This window comes from Xyrauchen texanus, chromosome 35 (assembly GCF_025860055.1).
Source record: "Xyrauchen texanus isolate HMW12.3.18 chromosome 35, RBS_HiC_50CHRs, whole genome shotgun sequence".
NCBI classification, from domain to species: Eukaryota; Metazoa; Chordata; class Actinopteri; order Cypriniformes; family Catostomidae; genus Xyrauchen; species Xyrauchen texanus.
In genome coordinates, this window is record NC_068310.1 from 5,812,486 (window position 1) to 5,838,840 (window position 26,355).

Here is a 26,355-nt window from a genome sequence, read left to right on the forward strand (position 1 = left end):
CATGCAAACTCCACACAGAAAGGCCGGGGCAAACAGGGCAACCACGACCTTCTTGCTGTGAGGCGACAGTGCTAACCGCTGCACCACCGTGCCGCCCACAATGATATGAATAAATTAGTAAATGATTTTAATAATTTCTTTGTAAATGTTGGTCCTGATTTAGCAGCTAAAATTCCTAACCAAGAATTGAAGTTGAACACTGAAAGAAATGACCGTACTATGATTTCTCTCTCCTGTCAGTGAGTGTGAAATAATGAATATTGTTCAAAAATCCAAAAACAAGTTTTCTACAGACTGTCACTCCATCGATATGGTACTAATAAAAAAGACAATTAAAAGTATCATAAAGCCTCTAACACATATCTGTAACCTGTCGCTTAAAAACGGCTGTGTGCCAAGAAAAATTTAAATTGCTAAGGTCATACCATTGTTCAAAAATGGAAATAGGAATCACTTTACTAATTACAGACCCATTTCTCTCCTTCCCCAGTTTTCAAAAATCCTTGAAAAGGTTTTTGACAAATGGTTAGAAATTTTTACATATAAGCATAAGCTAATTAATGAAGGACAATATGGGTTCAGACCCAACAGATCTACTTCGATGGCCATAATTGACGCCACAGAAGAAATATCGAAGGCTCTAACAAACAAAAAACATGCAATAGGAATTTTTATAGATCTCAAAAAAGCTTTTGATACCATTAATCATGATATATTACTTAATAAATTAGAACTATATGGAATACGGGGGGTTGCTGGGAAATGGGTGAAAAGATATTTGAGCGACAGAGTACAGTTTGTTCAAATGGGTGAGCTCTCTTCTGGATGTCTTGACATTGCTTGTGGTGTCCTGCAGGGGTCAGTATTGGGCCCCAAATTATTTAATTTATATATTGATGATATTTTCAATGTTTCTCAATTGGTTAAATGTGTATTGTACGCTGATGATACAAATATTTTCTATAGTAATGATAGTTTGGAGCGACTGATTAGTGTTATAAACAAAGAACTAAGTAAATTTAAAAAATGGATGGAAAGCAACAAATTATCCTTAAACCTAGATAAATCCAAAGTGATGTTTTTTGGAAAGTATCAAGCTGATTCGCAGAAACTGGTTGAGATAGACGGAGTACTCATTGAAAATGTTTAGCAAATAAAATTTTTAGGTGTAACGATAGACAACAAGCTAAGTTGGAATGCCCACATCAGACATATTACAACTAAAGTCTCCAAAAGCCTTGCCATAATAAGTAGAGTTAAGCATATTCTTGAGTATAATGCGCTCCATACCCTGTATTGTGCTTTAATACAGCCATATTTAACCTACTGTGTAGAGGTATGGGGCAATAATTACAAAAATGTAATACAGTCACTTTTTTTGCTACAGAAAAGAGCTATATGAATTATACACAAGGCCGCCTATTTCGAACACACAAATCCTCTCTTTCTTAAATCAAAGCTATTAAAAATGCAGGATCTTGTAAAATTATATAATGCACAGTTCATGTTCGAAGCATATCACTATTTATTACCTGTGAACATTCAAAATATGTTTTCTCATAAGGAGCAGTCGTACAGTTTGAGAGGATTTGGAAACTTTGTGGTCCCAATGGCGGGTTCCACCAGGAGGAGTTTGTCTATGTCTGTTTGTGGGGTTACTTTGTGGAAAAATCTGGGGCTTGAATTAAAGCAGTGTCAAGGCATTCACAATTTCAAACGTCTTTACAAATGAAAGGTCTGGTTCCATTACAATGACATTGTGGTTTGATTGTATTCATGTTGTGTGGATTGTTGGATTAGTTATTATTTAGTTACCCTTGTGGTATTCCGTCTACCATTGTTGGTATTTGATTATCATTGTTACCTGTGGAAATATCTGTATATTATTAATATGTATGGTATGAATGTGTGGTTTTGACTTGTGCAACCACTGTTTCTAAATGAGGTATTATTATTACTATTATTATTATTCTTTTTTTTTTATATTATTATTATTTTCTCTTTGAGATTATTGATGAAGGAAGCAGCTATTTTTTGTTTGTATAAATTCTTTGATAGACTGGGGTGGGGTTTAATAAGTTTTACTTCTTCCCACTCCATTTTCAAGCACAAGTGTATAAGTTATTATTATTGTGTATCTTTTCTGTTGTCACACTATTTTTGCTTGAAATAAATAAATAAATAAAATAAAAATAAAACTGTAGTGTAGCTACCTGCAAGTAGCTATAAGTAGCTTATAAGTAGCTTGTAGTTTGACAATCTACAAAGAAACTTCCCCAGCAGTGGTTAAGTATGTCTCATTGTAGATACTAAGATGAGATAATGAACACAGCTTTACTTCTCACACTCTGTACACCAGTTTGTGTAAGCCACATACACACAGGTATTGGAAGTTGATGCATTAAAGCAAAAGAACATTTTCAAAGTGTAGTCTGAGAATTTTTCTGTATTTTGTCATCACATTTGCAGGCGTGGTAATATATGAGATAATTAATGCAGAATGACTAGAATCTTCCAGGAATGGTTGTCAGGACTGTAACTCTGTGGTTTATTTATGTCTGAGCGTGTCCCTGGGGAGGAGTAGGAGATATGAGGAAGTGACACGTCTCGTGTCCCCTAGTGAGGGGGATCAAAGAGAAATCAAAACAGGCCGAGTCAGGTGACAGAATAACTACACATCCAGTGCTGATGCCTCTCTTTCTCTTCATCTGATGATTTTTCCTGATGATGTCTCACCCCACTCATTTGTATGGCATCCTCAATCGGTGACTTACTGTTGTAACACACTAGTTGACCGTTACGCTCAGGGGCGAAAATTTTATCAAAATGTTGGGGAGGACAATAAACATAACAATTCTCAAGAGCAATTTTTGAAGGGGACACCAAGGGTTTTTTGTTGTTGCCCCGTTTGCATTTGTATTATTTTATTTCTTAAACAATTATTTTATTATTTCCGCGTAACCATAAGCGATTTCCGCCTATGGTTACGCTCTCTCCTATTGTAGAGCCGTGGAGGTTGTTATCTCCATATATATAAAAGAATCTCTGCTGCTGGCGACTGCGTATTGTGAAACGATATCAATGGTGAAGGGTGCTTACACCCTTGTAATTGATTACAGCAGTGACCAATCGTGTGCGTGGCAGTCGCGGCCCAACAGAGGCAGATCGCTTGATTGGTTACAGCTACAGCCAATCACGTGCTTGGCTACAGCAGCATGTGTACAGTGAGAAACGGCACTTGTGAAACTTCTCATTCATAAACAAACTGAATGACCTGGTACATGTACCCATAGATATACACACGTACAGTAGATGCCTCATTCGGCTAGTTCGGATATGTCAACCATGCCATCTTGAAACGGTCAACAAGGAGATCTGTTTGAATGCAAGTGAATGGAAAAGAAGCCTCAGACCACTGAATAAACTGCTTTTGTGTGGAAACAGTTCATCATGTAATACATTTACAAACTGGGCACTATATATATATATATATATATATATATATATATATATATATATATATATATATATATATATATATATATATATTTAATAGGGCTGTCGATTTAACGTGTTAGTTCAGAGCGATTCATTTTATAAAACATTATACGTTAAAATTAATGCAATTAATCACAATGCCCCCGTGCCATAATAAGGAAGATTCCTGAGAAATGCAAGCTTGTAGTACCTCCATGTGGAGCGGAGGGGGGCGGGGCCGGGTCGGAATATCGCGCCCGGTCCCCAATCGGCCCACGGATGGCGGCCGTTCCCCGCATCCGGGCGGTCGGGCTACTCCGTCACCCAGCAGATGGCATCGGTGCTCCCCTGGGTGGACGGCACTGTCGAGGACTCTGCAACGGGCATCCCTCCTCCTTCCCGGGCTTTCGGCACTAATGTAACACAGTTAAGGATGGGCAAGGAGGCGGCGAGAACCGGCTTGTCAATATAAATGATCATTTAATTAAACTCAAACCAAAAGCACAAACATAAACACATATGACGGACATGCCCGTAATTCTCTCTCTCGAACCATCGTCACTGGCCGCCTTTATTCCTCGCGCGCCTCTATCCCTCGCGCGCCTCATCAGGACGATTGGGGACCGGGTGCACGATATTCCGACCCGGCCCCGCCTCCCTCCGCTCCACACTCCTGTTTACTCGAGAGGGCAGTAAGTGAAACTTCAGCTGGATGGGCAACACACGGTTTATACAGTGAACAAAACAACCCTTCAGCAAACAGAACAACACGAACACACATGGAGCACATATCCGAACTAAGGGATCTCAAGATGTGTTCTAAGTATGAAACTATATTTAACTTGACACAGCGTCCTAAAAAAATTATGTTTATGACGCAACGCACCCGATATGTTACACAAGCATCTGTCTGACACAGGTGTACATTGACGGGTCCTTAAACAAGCCCTCATAATACATCTCCAACTGATTGACAAATTCACTTGTGAAATGGATTGCTGTGAACTGTATGCCAATGATTGACTTATGATCAATAATATGGTAATAAACAATACATTGTATTCTAAAGCAACTTTTTGTATTGTCTTATCAATGATTAACTCTTCTGCCACAAGAATGTAAAGCATTTTAATTATCTGAATATTTTTTATTATATATATATAATTTATTTTATATTTAAAGATAACTATATATAATTATTTCATAATTAAATATTGAATTATTGTTATTTGAGGGGCTTTTACTTTCTCAGCAAATATTTTTATATGCGATTAATTAATCAGGACACCATGTAATTAAATAAAATAAAAAAATTTATTTGATTGACAGCCCTAATATATATATATATATATATATATATATATATATATATATATATATATATATATATATATATATATACACTCACCTAAAGGATTATTAGGAACACCTGTTCAATTTCTCATTAATGCAATTATCTAATCAACCAATCACATGGCAGTTGCTTCAATGCATTTAGGGGTGTGGTCCTGGTCAAGACAATCTCCTGAACTCCAAACTGAATGTCAGAATGGGAAAGAAAGGTGATTTAAGCAATTTTCAGTGTGGCATGGTTGTTGGTGCCAGACGGGCCGGTCTGAGTATTTCACCATCTGCTCAGTTACTGGGATTTTCACGCACAACCATTTCTAGGGTTTACAAAGAATGGTGTGAAAAGGGAAAAACATCCAGTATGCGGCAGTCCTGTGGGCGAAAATGCCTTGTTGATGCTAGAGGTCAGAGGAGAATGGGCCGACTGATTCAAGCTGATAGAAGAGCAACTTTGCCTGAAATAACCACTCGTTACAACCGAGGTATGCAGCAAAGCATTTGTGAAGCCACAACACGCACAACCTTGAGGCGGATGGGCTACAACAGCAGAAGACCCCACCGGGTACCACTCATCTCCACTACAAATAGGAAAAAGAGGCTACAATTTGCAAGAGCTCACCAAAATTGGACAGTTGAAGACTGGAAAAATGTTGCCTGGTCTGATGAGTCTCGATTTCTGTTGAGACATTCAGATGGTAGAGTCAGAATTTGGCGTAAACAGAATGAGAACATGGATCCATCATGCCTTGTTACCACTGTGCAGGCTGGTGGTGGTGTAATGGTGTGGGGGATGTTTTCTTGGCACACTTTAGGCCCCTTAGTGCCAATTGGGCATCGTTTAAATGCCACGGCCTACCTGAGCATTGTTTCTGACCATGTCCATCCCTTCATGGCCACCATGTACCCATCCTCTGATGGCTACTTCCAGCAGGATAATGCACCATGTCACAAAGCTCGAATCATTTCAAATTGGTTTCTTGAACATGACAATGAGTTCACTGTACTAAACTAGCCCCCACAGTCACCAGATCTCAACCCAATAGAGCATCTTTGGGATGTGGTGGAACGGGAGCTTCGTGCCCTGGATGTGCATCCCACAAATCTCCATCAACTGCAAGATGCTATCCTATCAATATGGGCCAACATTTCTAAAGAATGCTTTCAGCACCTTGTTGAATCAATGCCACGTAGAATTAAGGCAGTTCTGAAGGCGAAAGGGGGTCAAACACAGTATTAGTATGGTGTTCCTAATAATCCTTTAGGTGAGTGTACATATAATAATTATTTAGCATTGCAGGACAGTGAGAGTGAGACAATAAGACCCAAGAGCAGAGGAACCTTTCAAATGATTTATTAGCAATAAATATTCACTTGAACTGTGCTGGGAAAGGGTGTGATTTCCACCATCGGAGAGAAGTTTGTGGATACGTGCGCGCCATGGCCGCGCAATGGGCAAATCCGTGAATAGTGTGTTCGTAGGTGTGTGTGTGCATTGTGGAAGTCAGGAGCATATTCATAGGAATCCTCCATTTAAGCATTGCGAGGTGCAGAGAACAGCGCAAAGCAGACTGGAAGGCAATCACTCTCCCGACATGCAGGCACAGATGAGGAATCCTATGTTGAAGGTTTGTGAGTACAGAGAACAAGCATACAGCAAACTGGAAGGCAACAAACAACAATCTATCAAAGATACTGAGAACACGAAGGGATTAAGTAGGGAGTGAATCAGTGGAGAACCAGGTTCTGCAAGCTCGCTAATTAATGGCCTGATGTTCCCATGGAAACACTGATCATGCATGGCGGCGGCACCTATGAAACATGAGGGAGAGAGAATAACGAAACACACTAACCGACAAACTCACCGGAGCCATAACAAAACTGTCATACTTCCCAATCATACATATAAAGTTGTGTTGGTGGATGTTATGTGCTGTTGTAAACAGCATTAACAGATGTGCTATATTTTTGCATTGAGTTTAACGCACAGAGACATACAAATGTTACTGAAACAGTATGCTGTATGCTTTCTTTGCAGTCATGTGTGTGTCATTGATTTTTATGCATTTTGAGGTAAAAGCAGATCAGCTATATAAAGTACACTTAGTCCATTTACTGTCTAATAGAGCTAGCAGATGGAGTGATAGCGGACACAATTGAGACAGATAGATGGATAGAGCATGCATTCCTTCAATCTAGATGGAGTGTAACAGTATTTAAGGGAAGATTGCTGACCACTGAACGAGAGGTGATTGAAAAAACTAACCTTGTGTTCCACAGTATAGCTGATGTCTCTGGTGTCATGACGACCGCTTCCCAGCAACCAGCGGTCATATGATAAAGTGGATGTTTTGGGCAAAGCTGTTTGCTTCTGAAATAAGATTCACTTTTCCCATTTGTTCTCTCTGTCTCTCTTGCTGGAGATTGTAATGTGTTGTAAAATATGCGATATTACACAAACCTAATATTACACATATTAGGTTTGAAAATGCATACATTTTCAAACCTATTTTTTGAATACAAAAAAATCTCTTAAATCATAAAAAAAAGTCAAAAATAATAAATAAATAAATAAATACGCATAATTTAAAAAGTTATCTCTCAAACACATTTTAATTTAAAATAACCTAAATTACAAATGTTTCTCAGCTAAAAAGTGTTGTGAATTTCTAAAGTAGTTCCAAAACTCTCTCCCTCAAAGTAAATGTTTAAAAACTTAAATCTAATGTCCAATTTTAAATTCCAAAACTAAATTTTCCTCAAAGTTTGCTTTATATATTTTAAAATGTTCTCTTTTTCTTCTCTCTTGATCCAATCAGCAATTTCCGTCTAGCTAGAGTTTATAATGGTAGTAAAATATATAATTCTACACAGTGACACACAATAATTAGAGTAAAGTTATGAACTAGAAATATGTGTAGTACTGGCAATCATGAGTGCTGACACATACCCACTGCATAAATACTTGTCCACTTCTCAGTCTCTCTTGAAGGTCAAGATGAGAGCAGCAGTTGCTTACTCTTTATCCCTCTGGGGTCTGCGGGCGTTTTGGGACCTGTAGAAGTTTTGACATGTCTTGACATTTGTGCTTTTTTCAGTTGCTTAAAAACATATTAATGGCTAAAGTCTGATAACACTGTATTCAGCACAAACTGGGCTACAATAATATGTGGGCAACATGTGTGTACATGTTTCTATTTTTGAGAAAATAACATTTCATCGTTTTGTTTCATACCGATTACATTGCAACAACTAAAAATCAAGTCAGGAATCATGGTGTGTCTTTAGAGTCAGATCTTAGTTTCAGTAGTCATGTCAAAGCAATAACTAAATCAGCATACTATCATCTGAAAAATATTGCAAGAATTAGATGCTTTGTTTCCAGTCAAGACCTGGAGAAACTTGTGCATGCTTTCATCACCAGCAGGGTGGATTATTGTAATGGACTCCTCACTGGCCTTCCCAAAAAGACCATAAGACAGCTGCAGCTCATACAGAACGCTGCTGCCAGGATTCTGAGCAGAACCAGAAAATATGAACATATCACACCAGTCCTCAGGTCTTTACACTGGCTCCCAGTTACATTTAGGATTGATTTTAAAGTATTATTACTGGTATATAAATCACTCAATGGGCTAGGACCTCAATATATTGCAGATATGCTCACTGAATATAAACCCAACAGATCACTCAGATCATTAGGATCACATCAGCTAGAAATACCAAGGGTTCACTCTAAGCAAGGAGAGTCTGCTTTTAGCTATTATGCCAGCCGCAGCTGGAACCAGCTTCCAGAAGAGATCAGATGTGCTCCTACAGTAGTCACATTCAAATCCAGACTCAAAACACATCTGTTTAGCTGTGCATTTACTGAATGAGCACTGTGCCACTGTGTGTCCGACTGTTTTACTGTATTTTATTTTATTTTATTCTAAACTGTTTCAATTATTCTTATTTTTTTATTCTTATTTTAATCTCTTCTATGTAAAGCACTTTGAATTACCATTGTGTATGAAATGTGCTAAATAAATAAACTTGCCTTGCCTTGCCTATATATATTGTAATGCAGATCAATGGAAAGGAGGAGGTGCTAACCGGCTTGGCAATATAAATAATATTTTAATGATAAACTTAAACAAAAGACAAAAACACACACATGACGGACATGTCCGTAAACGATCTCTCTCCCGCACAATCCTCTGCAGTCGGCCTTTATCCCTATTGGAGGCTTGATTAGCCTGATAAGAGACTGGGTGTGTAGAATCATGACCCGGCCCCGCCCTCTGCCCTGCCACATTCCTCCCTCGTTCTCTCAGGCTGGGGAGCCCCCTGCATGACGTACACCCCCCTTTCCCTGGGGAGGAGCGTGCCTTCCACCCCGTCTGCCAGCAGGCTATCCCTATCTACCTGGTTGAGGGAGGGGACAAGGGAAGGGAAACAGAAATAATTAAAAACACTGTACAATTTTAAAGAGAGGGAAAAGGCCAACGCGGAGCGGCAGTGAGGGAGAGAACAGAGAGAGATGAAAAAAAACATACATGCCGGTTCTCTGATACACCGTCACATGGTCCTCGATCACTCCTCCACCCTCTCAGGTGGACAACAGCAGCACCTCCCCGGGTGGACCGGAGTCAGACCCATGACCCCCAGCGGACAGAACGCCCCTCTGCATTCCTGGCGACTCGTGGGGACACTCCTCCGTCCCTGGCAGCGGCCCTACCGCTCCAGGCGGTTGGGGAGTCCAGTCCACATTCGCCTCGCGGACAGCGGTCTTCTTTCGACCCCTCCGCGTTTCTGGGTGATGGCAGGGCTCTCCTCCGCCCCTGGCAGAGGCTCCATCGCTCCAGTCGGTCGGGGAGTCCAGTCCACATTCGCCTCGTGGACGGTGGCCATTCACGCGTCCGGATGGTCGGCCTACTCCATCCCCCGGCAGATGGCAGCGGTGCTCCCCCGGGTGGACGGCAGTGTCGAGGACTTTGCGACGGGCATCTCTCCTCCTTCCCGGATTTCGGCACCAGAGTAACACAGTTCAGTGGAAAGGAGGAGGTGCTAACCGGCTTGGCAATATAATTAATATTTTAATGATAAACTTAAACAAAAGACAAAAACACACACATGACGGACATGTCCGTAAACGATCTCTCTCCCGCACAATCCTCTGCAGTTGGCCTTTATCCCTATTGGAGGCTTGATTAGCCTGATAAGAGATTGGGTGTGTAGAATCACGACCCGGCCCCGCCCTCTGCCCTGCCACATATATTTATTCAGAGATGTTAAAAAAGATCAAAGTTCCATTTGACTTTTTTTTAATAAAAAATGTATCTCTCAATCTCATCTAAATGATGATATAAAAGGAGTTTAACAGGTTTGCTACGATGAATGTGTCTGAGGGCAGAAATCATACATCAGCACTTACTAATGCATAACACTGCAGCTGAGCACTCACACACTGAAATGAGTTTGGCTGGCTATGAATGAGTGCAAAGAGCCAGTGATTGTGTTTTGCTGCAGTTTCCATCAGTATGTTTGATCAACTTGATCTCCGAGCCCAAATTTAGCTGCTCTAGTTTGATTTGACCATCTTCCTCACCTCCTACGCTCTCTCTCTCTCTCTCTCTCTCTCTCTCTCTCTCTCTCTCTCTCTCTCTCTCTCTCTCTTTCTTTCTCTCTCTCTCTCTCTCTCTCTCTCTGATATTTAGGAGATGTTGGCATACAGTTTGTCCTCTTATCCCCACCCTTTTCCCCTTTGAGAGAGAAATAATCTTAAATGCTCTTCTGGTCGTCATGTAAACACAATTGTTTTTATTGGCTGTAGAAACAAACAGTACGTCACCCATGTGCTCCCACAAGAGCTTGTATGTTTTTTTTTTTTTCTTCTTTTTTTTTTAAATATTTACAATAGCTACCATGTTTTTCTTCTAATACAGTAATCAGGACATTTTTCAGTGTTCATAGAGGATAGCAATTGATTTAATCATCTAAAGTGATGTGTTAAATTGAGGGGGGGAAATGTACATTTAAGTTTTTAAAACAATGAATTGGTTCATACTGGTATTGTTGTTTGAACTTCAATTCATTTAGTTATGCCTACTAGATGCAAATTAGCATACCCAGTAACACCTCAAGGAAATTAAGTTGTGACAAAATGACTTGTTGAATTTACTCATTTTAATTAACTTAATTGATCAAGCAGCAAAACTACTTTTTTCCAGTATGATCTGGAGCATATCTCCTGTTTTACAGCATAATAATTTGTTTATGTGGAAAAGTATGGGTGCAAGTGTTCCCATGGAACTTTTCTATGGAATGATTTGGAAAAGCCTCTTTTCCCACAACACCTGCTTTAGGTTTGAAACGAGGCCTGCTAGTGGATTTGCTGTGTTTGTGAATATTAGGAGAGTATGAAACATGCTTCTCTCTGGACATATTAGGAATTCAGCAGACTGACTCAACCCTGATTCTAAGATCTCACTCTTAAGACTCCAGACAGAATCTGCCCAGAAGTTTGATTTTGACATGATTTTTTGCTCAGGATCTTCTAGGCCTAGTCCTTACACCTGAAGGAAAGTTGTAGAGCCTTTGTTGCACATTTTTGCTATGGTATCGAAATTGGTATTGAGAACTGTGATCAGTACTGACTACTGAAACCACCAGCACTGGAACCAGTTTTGAACAATTTTGGAATGGACAACATTTAGCAGTCAATATAGCCAATTTATACAATTTACACTCAACTCTAAAGTGTGAAATCAGTTGGAAATTATTTTTTGTGAGTGTGATCATAATGAAAAGATTATTAAAAACGTATATCCTTTAATTATGAGCGACTGGAAAAATCATGGAAATGGTCAAAAAGTGTGGGAACCATGGATTTTACAATAGTAAAAATAAGTGTTGTAACTAAGGCATTTGGCGATATTTATGTTTGCCATGGTTAATGGTTTCTCACTTCCACTCAGTATAAATAATTTAATGAAGTGGCGTAACCATGACGGCAAACATTAGTTGATTTAACATCAATGTTTTATGTGCATTGAGCGGTTGTGTTTGTTTGTGTGTGTGTGTGTGTGTGTGTGTGTGTGTGTGTGTGCAGCGTTTCCCCTGCCATTATATTAAGGGGCACCCCCCGCCCGCCCTTGAAGGTCAAGATAATTTTATTTAATTGTATTTTCTACAGTGGGTACGGAAAGTATTCAGACCCCCTTACATTTTTCACTCTTTGTTATATTGCAGCCATTTGCTCATTTTGCACATTTATTAAAAAAGAAAAACTGAAATATCACATGGTCCTAAGTATTCAGACCCTTTGTTCAGTATTTAGTAGAAGCACCCTTTTGATCTAATACAGCCATGAGTCTTTTTGGGAAAGATGCAACAAGTTTTTCACATCTGGATTTGGGTATCCTCTGCCATTCCTCCTTGCAGATCCTCTCCAGTTCTCTCAGGTTGGATGGTAAACGTTGGTGGACAGCCATTTTCAGGTCTCTCCAGAGATGCTCAATTGGATTTAAGTCAGGGCTCTGGCTGGGCCATTCAAGAACAGTCACGGAGTTGTTGTGAAGCCACTGCTTCATTATTTTAGCGGTGTGCTTAGGGTCATTGTCTTGTTGGAAGGTGAACCTTCGGCCCAGTCTGAGGTCCAGAGCACTCTGGAGAAGGTTTTCATCCAGGATATCCCTGTACTTGGCCGCATTCATCTTTCCCTCGATTGCAACCAGTCGTCCTGTCCCTGCAGCTGAAAAACACCCCCACAGCATGATGCTGCCACCACCATGCTTCACTGTTGAGACTGTATTGGACAGGTGAGGAGCAGTGCCTGGTTTTCTCCACACATACCGCTTAGAATTAAGGCCAAAAAGTTCTATCTTGGTCTCATCAGACCAGAGAATCTTATTTATCACCATCTTGGAGTCCTTCAGGTGTTTTTTTAGCAAACTCCATGCGGGCTTTCATGTGTCTTGCACTGAGGAGAGGCTTCCGTCGGGCCACTCTGCCATAAAGCCCCGACTGGTGGATGGCTGCAGTGATGGTTGACTTACTACAACTTTCTCCCATCTCCCGACTGCATCTCTGGAGCTCAGCCACAGTGATCTTTGGGTTCTTCTTTACCTCTCTCACAAGGCTCTTCTCCCCCGATAGCTCAGTTTGGCCGGACGGCCAGCTCAAGGAAGGGTTCTTTTTGTAACCTTGGCCAGATCTGTGCCTTGCCACAATTCTGTCTCTGAGCTCTTCAGGCAGTTCCTTTGACCTCATGATTCTCATTTGTTCTGACATGCACTGTGAGCTGTAAGGTCTTATATAGACAGGTGTGTGGCTTTCCTAATCAAGTCCAATCAGTATAATCAAACACAGCTGGACTCAATTGAAGGTGTAGAACCATCTCAAGGATGATCAGAAGAAATGGACAGCACCTGAGTTAAATATATGAGTGTCACAGCAAAGGGTCTGAATACTTAGGACCATGTGATATTTCAGTTTTTCTTTTTTAATAAATGTGCAAAAATGTCAACAATTCTGTGTTTTTCTGTCAATATGGGGTGCTGTGTGTACAATAATGAGGAAAAAAAATGAACTTAAATGATTTTAGCAAATGGCTGCAATATAACAAAGAGTGAAAAATTTAAGGGGGTCTGAATACTTTCCGTACCCACTGTATATAGCGCCAGATCACAACAGAAGTCATTTAAGGTTACCTTTCCTATAGAACAGGTCTATACCTTGTTCCTTTATTAAACAAACTATATAGCCCTTATGTTATTTATCTTATTTACATGACGGCATGTCATTTCTGTCTCTACATGGGCGCGCGTTTACAATTCTCCTCTGCTCTCTGTATCGCGCACGGCGGAGGTCTGCCCTGATGAGCGCACGCACACACACACACACACACACATGCGCGCACTTCAAAATATAAAAAATATACAATCTGCTCGACTTTACTGCAAAAATATATTTTTTATATATTTTTCAAGTGAGTGATTTTGGACACATTAATAGATTCGACACCGAGAGTCGATTCCTGTGCTGGAGTCAACCCCGACTCTGGGGCTATTCAGAGTCGAGTAATCGACTCTTTTGGAGTCCACTCCCATCACACACACTCCCACCAGCGGACAGAGCGCGCATGTCAGAAAATATGTTGCATCAACCACCTGAAAAGCAGACAAAAATATCTGCGTTTTTTAAACGCTCCCAGGTTGGTGAAGATGGCAACACTCGCTCTCCTGTGAGTAGCAGCCGTAGTAGCTCTCCTGCTCCGATTCCAAGTACAGTAAAGAGCCCAAGTGCTGCACACCCTGCCCCTCACAAGCAGCAAAAGTCCAGTCACCACCGGAGGACAGGTTTTGACCCAGCCTGGCTGTCAGAGGGGAATCCCCCTGGCTGTACAAGATTGATCTTGGTAAATACATACATTACATGCATAGATAGATAGATAGTTCAAATAATTATTCAGTTGTTATATTGACTGCTGTCATTAATAGAAACACATGAACACCATGATTCCTTTAAGTGTTTTTTAAAGCTGTAAACCTAGAGGAAACACTGGTGTGTGTGTGTGTGTGTGTGTGTGTGTGTGTGTGTGTGTGTGTGTGTGTGTGTGTGTGTGTGTGTGTGAGAGAGAGAGAGTTAAAGAGGAAGTCACATTATGCTGATAAGCCTCTGCTGCAGGGAGGGGTGAGCTATTACTGAGGAATGCACTGTTACGATGGCAGGATGATAGAGGCCCAGAAATCATCAGACCTGCAGAATGAGGGAATCCAGAGGTTTGGAAATCAGAGAGGGAAGACCGCAGAGAAAATAGATGCTCTTTTAGTCTCTCTGCCAGAGAAACAAATGACTGTAAATCTGACAAATTTTTATGTGCACAAACCGTACCGAGTCAAAAGTTTGGACATGCCAAATTTATTATTATTTTTATTAATATTATTATTATTATTGTTGTTGTTGTTATAAATATTTTAGCATTTTAGAATTGAGTACAGTCATCAAATTCTTTAAATGATATCGAAGGGGTTCCTATATATTCTGGACACTTGCTGGCTTCTTATCATTCATTTTCTGGTCCAACACATCCATTTATTTATAAAAACAAAAAAAACGTAAATACATAATCAAAGTTTTTGGTTTGGTAAAGAAATTCATATGTAGGCACATTTTACAGTATGTCTGTGTACAAAAGGATAAACATAATTTGTAGCATACAGTAAATTCAGTAAAGTGTTTCCAAACTTTTTATTGGTAGCGTACATGAATGTGTTAATATAAAACAGCACCTCGAGTTGTGTTATTGCAAAATATTATTGGTTACAATATTCATTCTTGAAATGATGCAACGGAAAACATTACTTCCAGAAATAAACACTAAATTATCCAAAGTTTAGGAACATTCCACAATAAAATGTAAATGGTAGTTGAGCACATAAGCAACAACATTCAGAACACAAACCCTATTAGAGAAGCTCTAGTGGCCTTTAAAATACTTGGACATTAAAGCCACATTTAAATATACTGTATATACATATAAAGTCAGTGCAATAAATAACAAAATATGGATTATGTTGAAGAAAGGAAGCACAAGCACACTTTTCAAGCACAACATGTAATACAAAAGAAGTAACACACGACACTGTGTGATAAGCTACGACTATTGACCAGCTAATATTATAAGAACCTATGGGAACAGTGCTTTACCTGGTTAATTGTTTCCTGATGAAGAACAGTTTACCAAAAAAAAACAAAAAATCATCTCTTCAGAAGCAATATAATAGGTGTGGGTATGAAACAGAAACAAATTTAAGTCATTTTTTACTTTAAATTTCCACTTTAACTTTCACTTTTAGATGTAAAAGTGAAAGTGGAGATTTAAAGTAAAACAAAGGCACTTAAATTTGAATCTGTTTCGCTCCCACACCTATTAAATGCATGCAATATTATTATGTTAAATATACACAAGACATCACAAATCAGAATGCAAGTTGATATAAGAAAGAAGACCAATTACCATTCAGTTTGCTAATGTTACAACACTGACAATTAGATTGTGTATGGTCAATGGGAGATTTTCAAGCGTTAATCAATAGTATCGAGCACCTGATATTATAAGCAAAACAAAGTTTAAATGCTGTCTATAAGTTAAGTGGTTCTGGCTAAATATATTGCAGACATTTTCTTCTTTGAGTTTACAAAATGACTAGAATTTAGAACATCAGTGCAGTGCTGTCTTGCATGCACTGCACTGATTGTTTAAATAGTTTAGTTTCAATTGTTTTCTAAAACATGGTGTCTGCGATAGGTATTTATGATTTGTAGAGCGAGACAGAAAGACTTAGAGAGGCGCATTATAAAGCTGGAAGGTCTTTTCAGTTATGATGAATTCTTTGGATTGCTGCATATCATATAAAAGATTTTTCATCAGACAAACTGGCACGAGGGACAGGCAAGAATAGTCATTTAAAAACTGAAGGACTTTTCAGATTTGTACTGTATGCATGCTTTTTCTTCACCTTCAGGATGCTCTACAAACAAATGAGGAACGAAAAATGCATTATTCAAACAGAAAATAACAAATGAACCTTTTGTTGCCAAGCACATAAATATTGCCTGATTGATTTAACGTAAGAATAATTGCTAGGAAAGTGGTTCTTAACTTTGGGGTTTTGACCCAAAAATTTGACGCAGGTCTGTTTGCAGAGGGAAAAACGGTGCCTAATATAAATATTAATATGCAACTAACCATTGAATCATGCATAGTTAGGATAGCAAAATAAATAGGCTTAACGACTTTTAAGATTTTCCAATATCTTTTGTTGTTGACGTCAAAGGCTGTGTCCAGACAAACTATATCTTAGTACAAGTTCATCTGGCACTTTTGAATGATATACAATATTGTTACTGAGAGGGGTCACCACTTGTGGCCTATGTCACAAAGCAGGATTAAGCAGCTAGCTAGATAAGTTTAAACTTAGTTTTAACAAACTCTGAATTCGTGGTACCAGTAAAGTGGATAGGCTTTCATCGGGGTTCCTCACCATAGCAACATACGCTGATCTGCTAACCTGCTCCGGGGCAGGTTATGTTACCGATCAGAGATCTCATCTAGATACTGGACCAATCAGCTGTGAGCAAAGTGACAGTCACTCGCCCCAGTATTTCTCACTTCAATTTAAAGTGCACGTCAACCACACAATTTTTGAAATTTACAAAATAAGCTATTTAGATCATTATTTATAGCAAGAAATATATATTTTTGGCAGTCTTGCATTTGTTTAAAGACACTTACATTTTTCCCAATCATTTTACAACACTGGCCATAAAATATGTATGAAAAAATAAACCTAAAATAATTATAGAATTTCAAGAAATATCAAAAATGATCAAATTACTTTAAATATAAAAACTTATTCACTCCACAATATACTATGTGTATGTGTGTGTGTATATATATATATATATATATCAGAATATTGTGAATGCCACCCAAACCACTTCTTATTAGGATTTGCTGGCAGATATGTCATGAACATACAGTATTTCACTTGAAGTTCAATAAAAGCACACCAAATATGCCTTTATTGTGTCTTATGCTGATAGAAAGAACAAGACTTTATTAATGCATACCATCTACTCATTTTCCAATTGCTCACATTTTTATTATTTGATAGTGTATTAATGTCTAATAGTATTAAATTATATTAAGTTAGTCATTTAAATTAATACTAAAGCTTTTAATTACAATTTTAACAATGTCAAATCAAGATATTAAACTTTTAAAATTACAAGCCTGAATGTTCTTGTTGTGGACTTATATAAAGTTACTTTCACATCGATATATTATCCATTTGAATATTTTCATCACCGGCAGATTTTTTTCCATGCTCTAGCAGCAGCAGCAAGGTTTCTTCTTGCTTTGTAAATGCCTTTAAATTCTTTATTATTTGCTAGTGATCCTCTGCGCTGTGTGAATGTATTATAATTATTCATGATTTCATAGTCAGTGTAAATGTGATTTGATTCATCATATTTTTTATAACGTCCTCAATTTTCAGAAACTTCTTCAGCAGAGAAGTAAATCTTGCTGACTCTCTCGTGAGATGTGTCTCGTGCTGTATCATTTGCGATTGGCATTCATTCATGTGAACGCTCACTTGAGTTAATCATAATCTCGGGATCAAACTCTGACATTTACTATCAGCTGCACAAAATGTTCGCAAGTACAATTTCTAATCCAACAAGTGACAACATTAGTGAACGTACGCACGCTTAAACAAACAAAAGTATTCAAATATGTGACGGATCTCATTGTACAACATCTTTTTTTTACACATTTGTATTTCCATAATCATGGAGGATGCAATCATTCAACGGGAACAGATTAATGTCACACACAAATGAATGAACTGTATACCAATTCTGACGTTCTTAACATACAAAAAAAATACATTCTTCAACATCATATATAACTCTGATTGGTTTTCATGGCACATACATAGAAAGATGAATGTCAATTAATTCAAAGCAATCCATAAACATGCAAAACTCACCAGTAATCAGTAAAAAACAGAAAAAACAGTAATCAAAAGCATTGACCGTTTTTTCCCCTCCGTGACAGAATTAATTGGCAACTCGAACGACTGATAACATTCTTAAGAAAAGAATAGACACATTGAAATGAAGAAACTTAATGAAACTGGTTAATTTCTGGCACCTCAAGCTAACCTCGTGCTTGCATGTTCAGCTGGCTTCTTCGTCTGAATTTGATATAATCTACACACTCAACATACTACAGAGTTAACTGCCCTCTAGTGGTTAATCAAAGCTGCGCCAAATTTACAGGAGTTTCTTTGCGGTATATAAATCAAAAGGAATTACAAAATAAGTTTACTATAATAAACAAATGTCAATGTACAATTCAAAAGGGTTACACCTGGAATCCAGAATTTGTTCAGCATTTTTTGTGATACATGGCATTGGTGTCCAATACTAGATTACCAAATGTACAGTTACTGCAGTCCTGGTTTGCACAAACTTGTTTATTTGTCAGCTGGAATGTTATTAGAGGTTGTTTACGGTACTACACATCTTTTAAAGCTGAACTACCTAACTTTGTGCCCTCTAGCTACATCTGTTGTTGAAATGTAAAACTGCAAGCAATTTATGGAAGAACGTTTTACGGCCGTCGTGTTTCGACACTACTGCTCTGGTGGATGAATCTCATGATTTGAGCTTACCTGGACATCACCTGTGTGATCATGACTTGATGATATTATTATGTTAAATGATTAAACATTTAAAAATGAAATATTACTTGCTTTTATGAAGATAAACAACACTCTTATTTACTTAATTTGAATGGATGTATTGTACACTTTTCTGACACTACACTCAAAGCGCTTTTACGTAGAGAACAGGGGACTCTCCTGAAACACCAACAGATACAAGTATATTTTAAGATGATTATTCAAGTGTTTTATTGACCATTAATAATTGTATTGTATTATCCATGTAAGATGTGAAACTCATGATGTGGCTGATAGGAGTTCAGTGTAAGACTTCATTATTTTGACATTATTTATGTCGTCAACTAAATCACTCACGAAAACGTTAGACATAAACAGGTGCATATCATGACGATAAAGTTAATAAGTCTCTAAAGCATGAAGAATTCAGAGTGCAGTAGGCTAACTTAAAAAAAGTAGCTAATATTTCCATCTGTGAATTATTATTTCAGGAGCTCAGGTTTTTCTCAACGACAGTAGGCCTATGTATGTTTTTTTTGTTTGTTTTTTTTTCTAAATGTTTGAATATTTGATCAAAGTTTTGTCTGTTACATTTTGACACTTTTTTGTCCAACACCATCAAGTAAAAGATATTTTCTTTGACAAAATTTTTTTCATTTTTGATTAATTAATTAATGACATTCCAGACATGTCTCCTAAGCAACCAAATTGGCCCGGTTGCTAGGGAGGGTAGAGTCACATGGGTTAACATCCTCGTGGTCACTATAATGTGGTTCTTGCTCTCGGTGGGGCGCATGATGAGTTTTGCATGGATGCCGCAGACAAAAGCGTCACATGCACTATGTCTCCGCGGTAACAAGCCACATTATAAGATGCGTGGATTGACGGACTCAAATTTGGAGGCAACTTGAGATTCTTGAATCGTAGGCCTAATAACACTGTACAAAAAAATTAAAACAAGCAATAATAGGGATAAAATATACTTTTTATCAAAACATGAATATACTATGTAGAAGAAGTCCATTATAGAAGTCATAGGTATTAGTAAACATGCACAGTAACTTTCCCTGACAACGAATCGTAATCGGTATATACACTGGTAATGTTCGATTCATAAACGCATTACCCTATCAGACAACATACTGTATCCTATTCCAAGCATTATAGCAGGTAAACAACTTTGCCAAATTGATAACAGATAAACATCCATCCAGACTGCAGCGATGCCATCCTAAACTGTGTGATTGTGACTGACCAGTGTCCTCAGCTGGAACACGTGACAGTCGGCTCTTCTTTCCTATGTTTACGGACATGACATCATGACACAAAGAGGAACGACATAAACCAGTGTTTTTGCACCAAATCTGACCCGACAGCACAAAATACAAATAATGTTTATACTGTCACGCGTTCCGGCTTACCTAAATGAATCGGGGTAATGTGTTTTGAACACTGATTGTTTATGTACTCGATCAATAATGGCAATTGTTCATTTTTAACCAAAAACCTGACATAGTGCAGCTTTAAATATACTTTAAAGCATGTCAAAGTGTGAGTCAAGGACTTTTATTTTTCTCGCCTGGGTTATTTGAGGTGAGGCAGCAAGGACGTCATCTTTTCTGAAAGTGTTGTGGCTTCAGATGCACTCCTTCATAAACACACAACGTTGAGACTTTTACAGACAAACAATTAATTGATTGTGTGTATGTGATCCATCTAGTATTGCTGATGAATTCCCATGTTTATTTCATATAGTTTATAGAACATCATCTTTTCAGGAAAATCATCAGAATGCTCTCTGCACTAAACTCAGTGGTGAGTTTAGTGGTGTGGGTTCTCAATCACATAATTATCTACAGAACAAAGTTTGAATGTCTGCAGTTTGAGTTTGTATTTTGTTCAATCCTTCATTCATATATTCGCTCCAATCTTCACTGTATCAGTCAGTTCTTATAGTTTATTGTGATGGTATCTGTGTCTTTATCATAGCCGTGTATAACTCTATCACAGTCCTGTCTTACCCTCACACAGAAGAGAGCTGTCTCCCTCCTGCACTCATGCTATCAGACAAATCAGACAGTTATAGATGATACACTCCCGAGTACGTTTTTGCACACGCAAATACACACATACACACACACAGACACACACAATACAGTATCTGCATCACCGTAAATGTTCCATTGATCTACATCCAGAATTGCTCCACAAGAACAAACATACACATTTACCCAAATGAGCACATACAACATACACTCACCGAGCACTTTATTAGGGACACCTGTACACCTACTGATGTGATTATCAAATCAGCCAATCTTGTGGCAGCAGTGCAATTCATCAGGAGCTTCAGTTAATGTTCACATCAACCATCAGAATGGGGAAAATATTTGAACTCAGTGATTTGGACTGTGGCATGATTGTTGGTGACAGACGGGCTGGTTTGTGTGTTTCTGTAACTGCTGATCTACTGGGATTTTCACACACAACAGTATCTAGAATTTACTCAGAATGGTGCCAAAAACATTCAGTGATTGGCAGTTATGTGGACTGAAATGTCATGTTGATGAGAGAGGTCAACAGAGAATGGCCAGACTGGTTTGAACTGACAAAGTCTACAGTAACTCAGATAACCACACTGTACAATTTTAGTGAGCATAATAGCAACTCAGAATGCACAACATGTCGAACCTTGAGGAGAATAGGCTACATTAGCAGAAGACCATGATGGGCACTTTATTATTAAGTCAGCACAGTGTTACTCCCAAAAAATGTATTGAGCTCACCACAGAAATGAACAAAGCTGATGTTTCGAGCTACGTGCTCTTCATCAATTTTTTTGGGAGCAATGGTGTGCTTACTTTCCTGGGGTTTTTGCTGACAGATTTGGCTACTGACTATAAGTACATTGCAGTAAAAACAACTTAGGGTTCACAGAGCATGTGCTCTTGCATTTTTTCTGTGCTATTCCTTAGTTGTTGTTTTATGTAAACATGCACCACACAAAAGTCTTTAGCCATTATCCCATTTCTCCTTGTTTGTTGACTCTGATATGAGTGCCACAGTTCAACAAGCCATGTCAAGTTAAAAATACTTTTGCCACAGCACAGTGGATCGTTTCAGTTTAGAACAAAGGATCCAGGCATATTAATATGAGCATGAAATATATATGTGTGGATGAGTCATTAATGTATTGATATTTTTGTATAAGCAACGATATCTTGGAGTTTTAACCAACAAATACAATTTCTTTAATTTCATTGTGTTCTATATAGCTGTTTTCAAAAAAGAATTTTCCCTTTCTGTATTTGTGTCCTTAAAGGCACCATAATTGTGTACAGATCCATTGATCAACATCCAGAATTTCACTCCAAGTACACACACACACACACACACACACACACACACACACTATTATCAGTATGTTGCAGATGTGGTGTGGACTCAGATGTTTGTCAGAAGTATAGCTCACAAAATCAAAGTGTGTGTGTGTGTTTGCTTGTGTGTTCGTTTGAGACATGCTCTTCACTTCCGTTTTAACGGATATTATCATAAACAACAGTCGGAACTTACAAACTCAATCTTTTTATAGGAAGGCCTTTCCTTTCACCCGTCACCATCTTCTTTTTTTATTTTTTTTATTTGTTCAGTATATTATTCTACGCCCTGCGTCTTGAGCCCTGCTGCGCTGTAATATTTCAGTGTGTGTTTATTACTGCTGCGATCTGATTCTCGGTTGGCGTAATCAACCACATTACTTTTGTTTGTGTAAATAAACCTTCTCATGTATTAACTCATGAACTATTATGTGTTAAACAAATTCATATCCTGATCTGATTGTAATCCAGCAGGGTTTGTTTAGATGCGCGCGCACACACACACACACACACACACACACACACACACACGTGCGCACACGACTTCAATGTGCCATGCTGGATATTCATTATGTAAAGCGTGCTAATGAAAGAATGGCACTTCAAAGGGATCACTCATGAATATTCAGAATTGTCTTCTGCCTTTCCTACTGCTTTTTTTAGGCTGGTCTTTTGTTTGTAAGTTCGGAACACATGGACACGCTGACTTCTATGTATTTAGTCAAGTTGAGAAAGAGGCCATATGTACGTTATGAATTTCAAAGGAGGCATAAAGCAGAACACTCACACAGACTGAATGAGGCTGTTGTACCCTGAACTCCATGGAGAAATAAATAGGGGGTGATATCTAATGGCAACGTGAGATATTGGTGATTAAAAAAAGAGACTGTTGTGGAAGATGTGAACCCGATGGACAACTAAGCGTGATGGGAAATTTGATGATAGTGTTTTCATGATTCAAAACTAAATGTTGATCAGGGTCTAGTTGCAAGAAACGTTGTTTTACTGCATGCCTTTACGTCTCGTGCACAGTCGAGCACTCTAGCCTTTCAAAGTATACTCTTTTGACCACAAGCCCACACAGACGTGTTGAATGCACGCTCACTACAACTGCTTTGTGATCCTCTTTAAGACAGTCAACTGAAGATGCATATGCAGACAGAAAATCATTGGACTGCATGTTAGACATCTTGAAAAATTGGACTGCATGCGGACAGTCAGTGCATACTGTGCTCTGAAATAAGTCACTGCAGTTTGTCACAGTACCTGCAGTAATGTACATCATGTAGATGAGACATATATTTGATGAGTTTGATCAGACAGAATACCTGTACATCAGTTTAAATGTTGCTGCAATAAGTCATAAGTTTTACATGTCTCTGCATTTTCAGCAATACATCACTATACAAGTATGTATTTGCAGTATAGCACAATGTGTGCAATATGTTGTTATATACTGTATGTATGCCGCTACAATGTGTCGCAAAATCTACAATATGTTGCTATATACTGTGTATGCCACCACAATAAGTCGCACTTTGTCAAAATACTTGCAATATGTGGCTGCATTACCATAATATGTGCAATTTGCCAGTATATATAGTGCTGCAATAAGTCACACTGTCTGTAACATGTTGCTATACATATAGCTGCAGTATGTTGCAGCAATAAGTCACAATATTGTTAATATGTTTCTCAATACTTCACTGCAATGTGTTGGATTATTTGCAATATGTTGCTGCAATGCTGTGATGTGTGTAATATATCATTATATATAATGCTGCAATAAGTCATATCTGCGATATGTCACTATATGTCTGTGTAATATATGTCACTGCAGTATGTCACATTGTCTCTGTAACATGTTGCAATACAGAATATTCTATATGCAACTGCAATATACTTTATTGAAATACTTGCTATATGTAGATGTAATACAGCAATATGTGCAGTATTTCACTGCCATAGTCATAGCATCTGCAGTGTCACAATATGTTTTGGTGCAATATGTCACGTTGTCTGTAAAAAGTTGCAATATCTGCAACTTCTATGTAGCAGTGGTAGGTCACAGATTCTGCAATAAGTCTCTAAAGTGGTCCCTGTAGGATGTTAGAAGCAAGTTTTTACAACGTTTTTTTATTTAGAGTGTTGGTGAATTGGCTCTTTTTTAGGACGTTTATCATATATTTGCACACTAGTATGACGATAAAATAGAGTCTGATGCTTTTCTATTGATTTTGAATAGTTTAAAAAACATCTTGTTAAAATAAATATGCTCATGGGATCTCATCTTTCTCTCTGAGCTACCGACTTTACAGATGCTCAGACAGTACAAGTTGTTAGAACCCTCCCTCTCTTTCTTGTCAAACATTTGTCTTTTTTCATTTTCTACAGTATGCTCTCTCTCTCTTTGGTGGTGGGGCCCTACTGAAAGTGTGTGTGTGTGTGTGTGTGTGTGTGTGAGTTTGGAGTGGGATGGAGGAGTGAAGGAAAAGAGGAGGGGAAACAAAGGATGTTGAATAAAATAATAAACAGCTGCCACTGGAGGGAAAGACAGGAGAGAGAGAGGGTGGAAGAGAGAGCGGAAAAGTCGTCTCTGGGAGCCAACAGTTTGTGAAGAGGTGGAGAGACCACCGACAGAGGAAAGGTGGCATATCTGAGAGTTTTTGGGAAACTTTTGGAAGATCTGAAACTGTGCGGACCTCAATCTTGCCCTTCTGATCCTTGAGCCCAAAAGGAAAGTCTAATCTTTAACCTTCATCTAGATTGATCTACCCCTAGTGCTGGTGGAACATGTGAAGATCTAAATTAGTTTCTGGTTGCAGAGGAACTTGGGCTGGAAGAGTTATAAATCATCAGTTTCTGGTTTTAGTCTGCAAATATTGGATGTAGATTTGAAGATGTTCTCCTCAAAATCAGGTATCCAACGTTCTTCTTGGCTAGCTGACTCGAAGTGCATGCTTTCTTGCAGAGAAAGCAAATCAGACAGCCATGGTGCTCCTCTTGCCCTGACCGCCAGTACAACCCACACAGAGGCTCTTTGACGTGAGTAATTGAGTACAAACGCTTGCCCAAGGGTCACAGGAACCTAGAGGAAGAACAAGACACCTTCTGTGTGTGTGTAAGAGACTACATGTGTGTGGGCTTTGTGAGAGAGTGGACCAGCAAGGGTTTAGTAGCTGAATTGTCCACCAAATCACTGATCAACAGTTGGATATTTGGAATAAAACTCTAACCTTCCCCTGACCCAAACCCTTACCCTACCCTAACCCTAACCCTAACCTACCTCCTATTCTACCTCCAGCACCCAGACCTTCAACCAACACAATAGGACACTTCCTTCCCATATAAGTGGCTTGACCCTTGAGCAAGACCCTCCACAGTGGGCCGTTGAACATTGGAGCATGCAGCTACTACCACAAACCTACAGAACAACTGTGCACACGCTCAGACACACACCGAGAAACTGCTCTGATCTACCAGATGGTGAAGCCGTGGTGTGTGTGTGTGTGTGTGTGTGTGTGTGTGTGCTCTTACACAGATGTCCCAGGGTACAATAAGCTGTATTATGCGTGTGTGGACCTCCAGAGACTGATCCATTCCCAGATATATCTCCATTTTTGCATTTTGGAATGTAGCATGGTATAAATAGACAGAGATCACGATGATTGGTCTGAACTTCAGCCTGCAGGAGTTGCTGATGAAGTTTGAGGAGGTATTTTGTTATTTATTTCTATGTTTTTCTGGATTCTTTGAATATGGAGGATTGGAGGAATCAGGGTGGTCTGGTGTCAAGGTTCAACATGATTATTGACAAATGGAAGTATAAACTGGATATTTGACAACTAGCTGGTAATTTTATTAGGAACTACAACAACTTCTGCAACATGGTTATAATTGATTGGTTTTATTTTCAC

The 26,355-nt window shown here is 38.7% G+C and overlaps 1 protein-coding gene across 4 annotated transcripts in view; it reads left to right on the forward strand.

Moving 5' to 3' along the window:
• Positions 1 to 26,355, forward strand: part of LOC127628647 (utrophin-like) — a 353,825-nt gene that overhangs the window by 183,761 nt on the left and 143,709 nt on the right. The window contains exon 1 of one of the 4 annotated variants that reach the window (XM_052105416.1): positions 25,883 to 26,153. The exons of the other annotated variants lie outside the window; for them this stretch is intronic. Within the exon in view, the coding sequence (XP_051961376.1) occupies positions 26,103 to 26,153 (51 nt within the window). The 5' untranslated portion in view covers positions 25,883 to 26,102. Of the gene's footprint in view, positions 1 to 25,882; positions 26,154 to 26,355 lie in introns of those variants that run through there. 4 annotated transcript variants of the gene reach the window in all.